The sequence below is a fragment of the Carcharodon carcharias genome, chromosome 25 (assembly GCF_017639515.1).
Source record: "Carcharodon carcharias isolate sCarCar2 chromosome 25, sCarCar2.pri, whole genome shotgun sequence".
In the NCBI taxonomy this organism is placed as follows: domain Eukaryota; kingdom Metazoa; phylum Chordata; class Chondrichthyes; order Lamniformes; family Lamnidae; genus Carcharodon; species Carcharodon carcharias.
In genome coordinates this window covers 5,106,605-5,118,724 of record NC_054491.1, presented here as the reverse complement: position 1 = coordinate 5,118,724, position 12,120 = coordinate 5,106,605, and the positions used below count along the sequence as shown (strand labels likewise).

Sequence of the window (12,120 nt, the reverse complement as noted above, 5' to 3'; positions counted from 1 at the left end):
TGTGGCACATGTTGGGGTATTAGCGATTGGTTGCATGGGGTGATTCTGAGCTCATTCTGTTTTCATTGCATCACTAGGAATTGATTAGATTTTCTTTGATTTGCCTCTGGTTGTACTACTGTACTTAGACATTAAGTTTGAACGGGGGGTGGGGGACTGTGTATGTGTGTCCCCCTCACCCTGACCCTTGCTTTGTCAGCTCTCTGTTAACATTAACAGTATGGAGATAGAACTTGCTTTTGCAATTCATTTAGAAAAACAGTCCAGTGAATTTGTAATTTCCTCTACTCCCTATACTCTACATTTCTGCAATACTTCTGGCACCTCCTACCCTGTCTTTGCACTTTCAGTTACCCTGTCCTCATCCAATGTTTCTCATTAAGATTTGAATTTTACATCTTTCTGGCATTTCCTTCTTCCAATTTTTCTCATACTTTATACTCCCACATTCTGATACAAATGAATTATCTGCTTCCTTGCTCTAACTTCCACGCTGGTTCTACTGGCTCTCTTTAAACCGTCATTTTAATCTTTTTGTGGCCAAATATATTTGCTGCCTTTAATGATTTTGTAATCTTTGTAACCTTTCACAGCTTTTTGTTGCACAAATCTTCAACTTTCTTTGCTTAAGTCACTTTTCTTGACGACTGTGATTTTAATGATAAGCAAACACCTTGCCTTTCTTCCACTGATCAGGTTGGCACTGATGTAGAGTGTTTTGCTATCTTAAATGACCTCAACAACCTTATAATTCAATCTTATTGGGACAATCTGAACCTTTTCCTCACCTTCAGTCTTAATTTTTGCAGCATATCTGTTTTCTTGCCACTGGGCTGTTCAGACAGTTTCTGAGATCTGCATCCTGCAGAAGAACCTGCAACAAATTGCATTAAAAACACTCCAGTCTATTTGGCATTATAAGTTAGGCAGTACAGAGACTGATAATTCTTTGCTGTTTTTCTAACTTAACTGCTTTTATTTTTTCCGACCATAAATTGCTAGTGTTCTAGCTGGTATGGAATTTAAAATGCTGTGTATTTTCCTGCCAGTGAAGTACAATTTGGTCAGTGGCTAAAGCTGCTATCTGTCCTATGCGCCTTTTCTTTTCCTTCTCTCTATTTCACTGAGTTTGAACTCAAGAATCACTGCCAACTTCCTCCTTTTTCCAAAATGCTAGAACTGAAACTTCTTGTCTGTCCAAGTCTTTCCTTCCGAGAGTCTTCAAGCTTTTAAAATAGAAACTTAGTGTATTGAAACATCTAATTCTTAGTGTACCTAGTTTCCTATTTTACTGTTTTACCTTTGGTATCCTGTGCTATGGCCTTTCGGTTTTCACTGTGGCTTCGTCATAACACCTTTAGTATTTCTAAATATTTATCACATTTCAAATTCATTTTTGCAGTTGGTTACTTGTGTGGCATTGCAGTAAAATATAGATTGGGAAAAAAACTACAGACTGATTATATTCAATTTGTTTTGTTTCAAACATTTTGAAACTTCTAGCCACTACTAACCAATGCAAGGACACACTAAAAAGCATTGAAGTCACAGACCCTGGGGATTCCACATTCACTAATGGTGAGCACAAGAATTCATGTCCATGTGAAATATATCATTGCTGTAGGCCTTGTATTGAAGTATTTTACAAAAGGTAACTTGATTTTTTTTATTTAATTGAGTAAATCCAGTGCTGATACTGCTGAGCTGTCTTAAATTACACTTTCTGGCTGGCATCTGTGTACGCAGATTAATTTCTTTTTCAGATGTGTTGAAGTGGAGTTCCCTAACAAAATATTTATTAGGATTTTTAAAACATTTTTATTGAGAGAAGGAAAAAATGCAAAGAAAATCCATAAGAGTCAAGGGGACAAAATGGTGCGAAACAAAAATGTCATAAGGAACATGTTGGGGGCAAAAGGAGATAGGATTGAGTTTTTAAAAAAAAACCTAAGGGGTAAGGAGGGGCAAAAGGTTACTGGCTTCCTGTCTTTGGTGCAGCAACTCTGGAAAATTGTTTTATGAACAGCATCTTTAAGATTAAAGTTTTAGTTATAGAATTCTGTACTGAAAATAAATCCAAAGATCTTGATAGGTTTTAGGTAATTGAATTCTGCATTTAATTTTAAATTTTTCTGCTCCTGCATAAACATGTGGTTTCTAAGTAAAGCATCTCTTAGGTCAGTCATTACACTGTAGCACATAGTGAATGTGCTGGCACTCCACATTGTATAGTATGAGCCCATTGTATGCAAATGAAAATAATTGGATTACAATGTTGTTAAAATGCTATGTGAGCAATTTGAACAAACTGCGAATATAGCAGCCCAATGATTCAGCTTTTGCTGCCAAATATTTTTCAAGTTAATTAAAATAATACATTAAAACTCTGAAGATGTGCATGAGATCTGAAAACATGTATAAAGTGTCCTTTTTGTATGTCAGTGGTATTAAGTTAGTCTCAGCACAATGAGACACTTTGAAAGTGTTTAGAATTCTACATTAATGAAATACTCTGCATTCCGTTTGAACAGTGAAAGAAATTATGACCATGTTGAGGTTGAGAGCTGGTGATGAGAGAACCGTTGTCAGAAAATCAGCTATTCAGGTAGATGTGCATGTGAGATCATGGTGCTGATTATTTGTTTACTTTTATAAATCATGTATTGCAGCCAGATATTTGCTTCTCTTGGTCTCTAGCTGACAAATGGAAAAGGCAATTGAGACAAATATCCGATTTAGTAGGCCCCCTCTTCCACAAATGGGCTGGCATTTTACATCCGGGAAAATGCAGCGAGCCATTCTAAACTCCATTGACTTCGGTGGGACTGTAAAATCCAGCTGTCGTAAAATTCTGCCCATGATGAGTGTGGAGGCAAGGCAGAATAGTTCTGGTTTTCCAAAATCCTAAGTTGAGCTGGCCTCCCTCCACTAATGCTGTGAGCTCCGAGCAGACCTGTGCTGAATTTACATGGGTAGTCAATTCACTTAATTTGAATAGAAAACAAGTACCTGAAGAGTTTGCCCTATGCATGTGACTTGTAGCACAATTTAGCTGCAGAGCACAGAATTTGGCAAGATTGCAGCTCACTTAAAGAAGAAATGGTCATGATGGTTCAGTGTTGGGACCATTACAGCGGTGACTACACTTTTAAAAAATGCTTCATTGGCTGCAAAGCTCTCCAAGTGTGGTGGCGGTGAAAAACATTATATAAATCCATGCCTTTCAAGTCTTTGTTTCTGGACTTGAGTATAGGGCCACAGTATCAGATTTGCAGACACAACAGTGTTAGGGTATGCAGTTAACTGAAGAGGACAGGAAGTGATATGAGGCCAACATAGATTAGTAGTTTGGGCAGACAGTCAGCTGAAATTTATTTCAGAAAAAAATAGGTGAATATTTTTGGCAGGAGGAATAAGGAGAGATATATGCCTAAAGGAGAGAACTTTAGTTTGGTGAAGAGACTGAAGCATTCATTTGCACAAATTTTAGAAGTTGGAGGACTAGTTGCTAAAGCTTCAAATAATAAAGAAAAGAATCCAAAGTGTCAGCAATGGGATCACATAGTTGAAAAGCGAAGACGTAATGTTAAACTACACCTGGAATCCAGTTTTATCAATCCACCTTAAGAATGAGGTCGACGCTCTGGAGCAGGTATAGAAAAGAACTATTAGTAAGATGCCAAGGATGAGTTTTGTTAGTAATGAGGAGACAGCACTGGGTCTGAGAGCTGGCACAAATACGATAGGCTGAATGGCCTTCAGTGCAGGAAGATTCTGAAAATGTAGCAAGAATGAGAATGGCTGAATACCCAGCAGTGCTAACTAGTCATAAATCGTAACTCAGGTTGAGACTTGTGGAAAGCCAAAACATACATGACCTTTGAAGAACTCCAAACAGGCCAGGCCCCAGGGCTTCCATAAACCTAGACTATATAGGTAAGATTCATACTGTGAGTAGAAGGCAAAGACCTGATTTAAACAATCAAAATATTTAATTGCGGTGTGGAAGTAAGTCAGGCAGCCTCCTTTTTATTTTGTTCATTGCAAAATTGAATGCAACATGTAACATGCATGCAGGGTTTGGTAGCCAGTTTATCTGACCCACACCCACATCATGGAGCATTAAAAATAATCATTATGTACAACTCTGGGTTTGTATGCATCTTAGTGCTTTTCTCACTCCGCTGCCAGTTAGTTGATTGCTTTTAAAGCAGAACCCTTGAATAATATTACATGTTTTTCTGTATAATGCATGGGTATGCTTTTCTTGAATTGTACAGTAAGTAAATGAATTAGTTCCCTGGTCCTTTAGTTAACAGTTGTCAACCAAAGGGGAATTGTACAAAATAAAATATATAAATCATGTTGCTGAATGCAAATTAGTCTTTGGTTAGATTTTCATTTCTTGATGTATGAATATGGTGACATCAGCTGTTTTGTGCTCCATACCTACAGGTGTTTGTCAGCATTTTAAAACACAATATTGCCATCTGTACCCAAGAAGACTTATCAACGTTACAGGACCATTGTCGAGATCCTGCCTCATCTGTTCGCAAGCAGGCATTGCAGTCAATCACTGATCTTCTGTTGGTACGGTTTTTTGATATTGTTTTCTGATCAGGATGCATAGTAAATACAAATACTTCTAATAAATGCATCAAGGACTTATTAAAATTATGTTTGTCGTGCTGGCACAGGAGTAAGTATAAGTGTGAAAACTTGAACAACGTAGCTTCACAGCAGATGGCAGCAAATTATACCACAAAGTGACCAGAGATTGATTCAAATATGTGATTTTCTTCTGATCTTGTTGCTGAATGGAGACCTTTTTTCCTTTAACTTTTAGCATTTGTACAAAATCAGCAGTTGAGTCACCTAACTGTTATTACAGAACATCTAACAGCTATCTCAGGCACAGCTTGTACAGTTTTGGGCCTGATTGCTTATCTGTGCCTGCCGATGGAGAGCACTTCTAATAAGTGGAGGCCTAAGTTGAAGGGAAAAAATTAAGATGATTTCACAACTTTCTTCTAAAAACAAACCTTAGACTATGCAGTGTTTATATCATGCAAGATGGCTATGTATTCATTAATAATCAAAACAATTAGCATGATATTCAATAGCACCCAAGAGTGGTTACTTAACAATTGTGAACTTCTGATGTAAATCATACCAAAGGGAGACAGTTATTTCCCCCTGAGGAAAAGATGGAAGCTTGGCTAGATGACTGCATTCCTTCATGCATTTTCTCGTGGCTGCTTGCAGAGTACTGTTGGCTAATAGCTGGAAACTGATTTCCAGACTGTCCTCTTTATTTTAGAATGGAAGGTGACACAGGAGTGTCTAGCGGACAACAATAAATATTGCCAAGCTTCTATTTAGCTGGTGCTATATATTTGAGAATTATTCAGAATTGGGAGGATTAAGCTCATGAAAATAGTCGCTTGGTAGTACAGATCTTGAATATTGCTGAAAAGAAAGACATGTTGCCGAAGCTTTTCACCTTGGCACTCATCAGGACAAACACAAGAATGCCAAATTTCAAACAATAACAATTTATACTACAGTGTGTCGACTGGTTGGCAAGTTGACTCTGATTGGCGGAGGCGTCGCCAGGGAGGAAGCAGGGAACTATAGGACCCTCAAGCTCCCAAGTAATTCAAAAAAGGCACAAGGCTTGAATACATTCCTTTTGTTTGCAGAAGACAATAGAATTTCGATAGAATTGCTTGTTTGTGGACTAAGAAGTCCCCATGTGCAGTTGAAAGTGTTTTTTTGAATTGTAATACCTAGTCCCTCAATCTTATCTAAATAACAAAACATCTAACAGTAGACGTTTTATTTTGGGTTTTGCAAGCACAGGCTGTTTGAGGACAGTCTGTATTCTATGTATTATGAAGAACCAAAGGAACATGCTGTTTGATTCAATCAGTCAATCGCAAGGACGTATGACCTACATACATGGCATCACACCGGCACTGGAATTCATACACAATGTTACTCAATTGTGTGGTAGGCAGAATGTCTTTTTGGACTGACTGACCTGTTGGTGGAAAATATCATTTGCATAGTAGCAGCGTGAAACTGCTTGCTTAACCTGTTCAAAGTTTTGTGCCTTTCTAGGATAATTTGAGGTAGACTGGGCACTTTTTTCATTGGTGAACTTCGGCCCATTTGCGAGTTTGCTGGCATTTATCGAGCAGTGCACTGTTCTACGTGTTTTTTAAAATTTATTTGTGGGATGTGGGCATTATTGGCTAGCCAGCATTTATTGCCCTTGAGAATGTGCTGGTGAGCTGCCTTCTTGAATGCTTGCCATCCATATGGTGTAGGTACAACCACAGTGTTGTTAGGGAGGGAGTTCCAGGATTTTGACCCAGCAACAGTGAAGGAATGGTGATATATTTCCAAGTCAGCATGGTGAGTACCTTGGAGGGGAACTTGAAGGTGGTGATGCCCCCATGTGTCTGCTACCCTTGTCCTTCTAGATGGTAGTGGTCATGGGTTTGGAAGGTGCTGTCTAAGGAGGCTTGGTGAGTTCAGACCATAGTCAACCAGCCCACGCTTGCAAAACCTAAAACAAGACATCTGCTGTTAGATATGATTCTGTGATTAGGCAGCACTTGATGAACAATCCTGAGTGTGATAATAGCGACACTAACAACCAATTTATGGTAATCAGTCAAATTTGTAACTCTTGGAAGAAATGACATACACTTATGCGTGGGGTCCCATTCTCTGCAAACACAAGGAATATGTTCAAGTCTCATGTCTTTTTTTGAATTACCTGGGAGACTGGGGAGTTGCTTGCTCCATGGAAATACCTTCGATCAATTAAAGTCAAGTTGCAGCCAAACTGCACTATTTTCTCCTGTAGTATAAATTGTTGTGATATGTTTGAAATTTGACATTCTTGTTTTCATCCTGATTGTTCTTACTTGTTTTGCTCATTTTTCTTTTAAAAAAAAAACTGGTACAATTTATTGGTAACTGTAAGGTTTTTGTAATAGCAGTAGTAAAGTTTATTGGTAGTAGAGTTTATTAATTCAAATAAATATAAATAAAAATAACAAACTTTAAAATAAAATAAGTAAAATAAAATAATTAAAATAAATACCTAAAATACGCAGATAAAAGCAAAATGCTGTAGATGCTGGAAATCTGAAATAAAAACAGAAAATGCTGGAGTTTTCCAGATTTTCTGTTATTATACCTTAAACACATCTGTGCAGTTAAGTAACATCTAACTTTTAGTTCTAGGCGGTACTAGCTTTTAATAAGTTGTAACTCTTTCGAGTACAAACACGTTTCAATCTGTTCCTATTCAGATGAAGTTACATTGTTTCATAGTTTGTCATTGTGAGATTTGAACTCTTGATCTTGGGGTTACAAGCCCAGTACCATAACCACTTGGCTATCTAAGTTGTAGTATATGTTGGAATTATTCTAAGTTAATTAAGAAAGAAATTAAATGAAATTAACTAAACAACAAAAAAAACAATGGTAGGATAGGTGTTAGGCTGCAGCTGTGAAATGTGGGAGCTTCTCAGTGCCAAGGTGATTCAAAGCAAACATGTCTGCAGAAAGTGTAAGCAGCTAGAGAAATTCCATATCAGGATTATTGATCTGGAAGCAAAATTGCAGACCCTGCAGAACATAAGGCAGGGGGTGAAATACCTGGACACTATGTTCCAGAAGATAGTACACCTCTTAGAATAAGGTTGACTATTTTGGACAGTGGTGAGGCAGGTAATGGGACCAAGCAGACGGTTGTGGAGGAGCTTCAGACTTTGCAACTGTCAAATAGGTACAAGGTACTTGCTAACTGTGTGAACGAAAGTGAGGTCTACAGGGTGGGTGAGCAGACTGGCCATAGCACCATGTTACTGGAAGCTGTCCAAATGGGATGGGCAAAAGGGAATGTTGTGGTAGAAGGAATAGTATAGTGAGGGGAATTGACACTGTTCTCTGCAGCAAAGAGTGAGAGTCCGGATGGCTGTGTTGCCTGCCGGTGCCATGGTTCAGGACATCTGCTCAGGGCTGGAGAGTAACTTACAGTGGGAGAGGGAGGACCCAGTTGTCATGGTCCTTGTAGGTAAGAATGACAGAGGCAGGACAAAGGAAGAGATTCTGTGCAGTCAATTTGGTGCTTAGCTCTTCATACTAAGAAGCAGAACCTCAAAGATGATGATCTTTGGATTATTACCTGAGTCATGTGCAAATTGGCATAGAGAAGATAAGTTTAGGGAGATGAACGCTTGGCTCAAAGACTGGTATGGGATAAGTGGGTTCTGGTTCGTGGAGCAGGAGGGGAAGTGAAAGCTGGACCGTTGGGACAGTCTACACCTGAATTGTGCTGGGACCAGTGTTCAAGCGAGCTGCATTACTAGGGAAGTAGTTTAGGCTTTAAACTAATAAAGTCGGGGGTGAGGGATCAAGCTTGGGTAGATGCAGCAAATCAAGGGGTAAAGTCAAGGCAGGAAAGTGAAATAGTAATATGGGAAATGAGGATCAGAGAATGGCAATAAGGGATGGGAGAAAACATCTAAGAATAGATCAACAGTGAAGACAAGAGGCAGAATTTTTCACTTGCATGTGGGTGTGTGCCCGACACACTTGAGCATGAAATAGTGCGCAATGACGTCTGGTGAGAGTCCTGACATCGTGCACTCATGTAATATTTCAGTCGGTGGACACGCAGCGCACCCGTCGACAATTAAGAGACCTACATAAGGCTATTAACATATTAATCAACTGTGATTTTTTGCTGCCCCTCCAACCTTACCGTTGGCTGGCGAATTGGCCAGGTGGCCATTGTCTTTTTGAGGAAACCTCATCCAAAGGTGGGATGAGGTTTCCGGTATTAATTTTTTTAATTAAATGCACAGAATTTTCATGTATATGTTCGGGTGACTGTTTCTGATACGTGGGCATTTTTTCCGGATTTTAAAAGCTGTTTTTATTGGATTTGAATTCTTCAGCTCCCCAAGGTAGCTCTCTGCCTTCAGGGAGCTTTCCATGAGCACTCCCATACGCCCGTGCTGACTTCAGCGCTCACCCTCTTCCCACCCCTACCTCAGCAGCGCTGAGCATTTCAGTGTGCCTTTCATGCTGGCTGGCCGTTTCCCCGACTACTCTCAGGCCCACCGATTGTGCCCGCCCGCCCGCTGAGCTGAAAATTCAGGCCTAGATGCTTAGAAAGATAACAAAAACAAAACTAAAGGCTCCGCATCGGAATGTGCATAGCATTCATAACAAAGGAAATGATAGTGCGCATTCAAGTAAATAAATATGATCTGATAGCCATTACAGAGACCTGACTGCAGGATGACAAGGTTTGAGTCCTGAATATTGAGTGGTATTTGACGTTTCAAGAAGAATTAGGAAGCTTGGTAAAGGTGGAGGAGTAGCACTGTTAATCAAGCATGGCATTGGTGTCATAGTTAGAGATAACCTTGGTTCAGGAGATCAGGATGTAGAATTGGTTTGGGTACAGATAAGGAATAATAGGGAAAGGAAGTCACTGTTGGGAGTGGTCTACAGGCCCCCTAACAATAATCTCAATGTAGGACAAAGCATACAAGAAGAAATGGGTGCTTGTGATAAAGGGACAGCAATGTTCATGGGTGATTTCAATCTACATATAAACTGGAAAAATCAGATTGGCATTAGTAGCCATAGAATGCTTTTGAGAGTTTCTTAGAGCAGGACTTTCTGGAACCAACCAGAGAGCAGGTTTTATTAGACTTGATATTGTGTAATGAGACAGGATTAATTAATGACCTTGGAGTGAAGATGTCCCGAGTTGGCAGCAGCTGCAATATGATTGAATTTTATATCTTGTTTGAAAGGGAGAAGAGAGTGTAAATAAGGGCAACTCTGGACATGAAAGTTGAGCTAGCTGTAATGAACTGGGATACTAGGCTAGAGGATAGATCAATAGAGAAGATGTGACAGACATTTAAGGCGATATTTCAGGATAAATATATTCCTACTGTGAAGAAAAAGTCTAAGGGAAGAACCAACTATCCGTGATTAACTAAAGAAGTTAAGGAAAGCGTCAAACTTAAGGTAAAAGCATATAACTGCGCGAAAATGAGTGGCAAGTTGGATGATTGGTCAGAATATAAAGAATGGCAAAGAATGACTAAAAGGTTCACCAGGAGAAAAATTAGAATATGAGAAGAAGCTAACTAGAAATGTAAAAACAGATAGCAAGAGTACCTACAGGTATTTAAAAGGAAAAGAGTAAATAAAGTGAGTGTTAGTCCTTTAGAGAGTGAGAATGGGGAGTTAATAGTAGATAATAAGGAAATGGTGGATGAAATGAACAAATACTTTGCTTCTGTCTTCACTATAGAGGATACAAAAACATTCCAATAATAACTCTAAATCAGGAGGTGGAAGGGAGAGAGGAACTTGGTGAAATTACAATCAATAGGGAAGTGGTACTGAGCAAATTGATGGAGATGAAGGCTGACAAGTCTCCAGATCCTGATGGACTTCATCTTAGGATCTTAAAAGAGGTGGCTAATGAGGTAGTGGATGCGTTGGTGTTAATTTTCCAAAATTCACTTGATTCTGGAAAGATTCCATCAGACTGGAAAGTAGCAAATATAACCCTTGTATTCAAGAAGGTAGGGAGGTTGAAAGCAGGACTATAGGCCAATTAGCTTGTCATCTGTCGTGGGGAAGGTGTTAGAATTGATCATTTAAGGAGGTTATAGCTGGGTGCTTAGAAAAACTCAAGGTAACTGGGAAGAGTCAGCATAATTTTGTGAAAGGGAAATCATGTTTAACCAACTTATTGGAATTCTTTGAAGGAGTAACATGCACTGTGGATAATGGGGAGTCTAGATGTACTGCACTTGGATTTCTAGAAAGCATCTGATAAGTTGTCACATCAAAAATTATTGCAGAAAATTAAAGCTCTTGTTGTATGGAGTAACATATTAGCGTGGATAGAGGATTGGCTGGCTGGCAGAAAACAGAGTATGCATAAATGATTAGCAGGATGTGATGAGTGGAGTCCCGCAGGGGTCTTTGCTGCCTCATCTTTTTCTAATTTATATCAATGACTTGGATGAGGGGAGCAACGGCATGATAGCTACATTTGCAGATGACAGATGTAGAAAAGTAGGTTGTGAAGAGGACCTAATGAGGTTGCAGATAGATATAGATAGATTGAGTGGGCAAAAATCTGGCAGTTAGAGTATAATGTAGAAAAATGTGAAGTTGTTCGTTTTGGTAGGAAGAATAAAAAAAGCAGAGTATTACTTAAACGGAGAATGACAGCAGAATTCCAAGGTGCAGAGGGATCTAGGTGTTCTAGTGCATGAGTCACAAAAAGTTAACGTGCAGATATAGCAAGTAACTAGGAAGGTTAATGGGACGCTATCCTTTTATTGTGAGAGAAATTGAACATTGAAGTAAGGATGTTATGTTTCATTTATTAAGAGCATTGGTGAGACCACATCTCGAATACTGTGTGCAGTTTTGGTCTCCTTGTTTAAGCAAAGATGTAGATGTGTTAAAAATGGTTCAGAGGAGGTTTACTCGATAGATACCTGGAATGAGCGGGTTATCTTAGGAAAGGTTGGAAAGACTGGGCTTGTTTCCACTGGAGTTTAGAGGAGTGAGGGGGTGACTTGATTGAAGTATATAAGATCCTGAATGGTCTTGACAAGGCGGACATGGAAAGGATGTTTCCTCTTGTGGATGAGTCCAGAACTAGGGGGACACTGTTTTAAAATTACAGGCTGCCCTTTTAGGACAGAGTTGAGAGAAATTTTTTTGAGGGTTGTGCGATTTTGAAACTCTGCCTCAGAAGGCAGTGGAGGCAGGGTCATTGAATAGATAGATGTTTGTTAGACAAGGGAATCAAAGGTTATTGAGGGTAGATGGGAATGTGAAATTTGAAACTCATAGACCAGCCATAATATTGAATGGTGAAGAGCCAAATGGCCTACTTCTGCTCCAGTTTCGTACGTTCATATGAATCACGTGATAATAAAATAAATCGAGGACTACAGACAGTTCAGTGATGAAGACACATTTCAAAGATTGGCCTGGGATGTTTTGACATTTCTCACACTTGAGAATCAAGAGCTTTGGTAAATA

At 39.2% G+C, this 12,120-nt stretch overlaps 1 protein-coding gene across 3 annotated transcripts in view; it reads left to right on the top strand.

The window, feature by feature from the left end:
- Positions 1–12,120, top strand: part of ncapd3 (non-SMC condensin II complex, subunit D3) — an 80,188-nt gene that overhangs the window by 27,873 nt on the left and 40,195 nt on the right. For all 3 annotated transcript variants that reach the window (XM_041174471.1, XM_041174470.1, XM_041174472.1), the window contains exons 13-15: positions 1,504–1,578; positions 2,532–2,605; positions 4,456–4,590. In XM_041174471.1, coding sequence (XP_041030405.1) covers positions 1,504–1,578; positions 2,532–2,605; positions 4,456–4,590 — 284 coding nt within the window. The remainder of the gene's footprint in view (positions 1–1,503; positions 1,579–2,531; positions 2,606–4,455; positions 4,591–12,120) is intronic.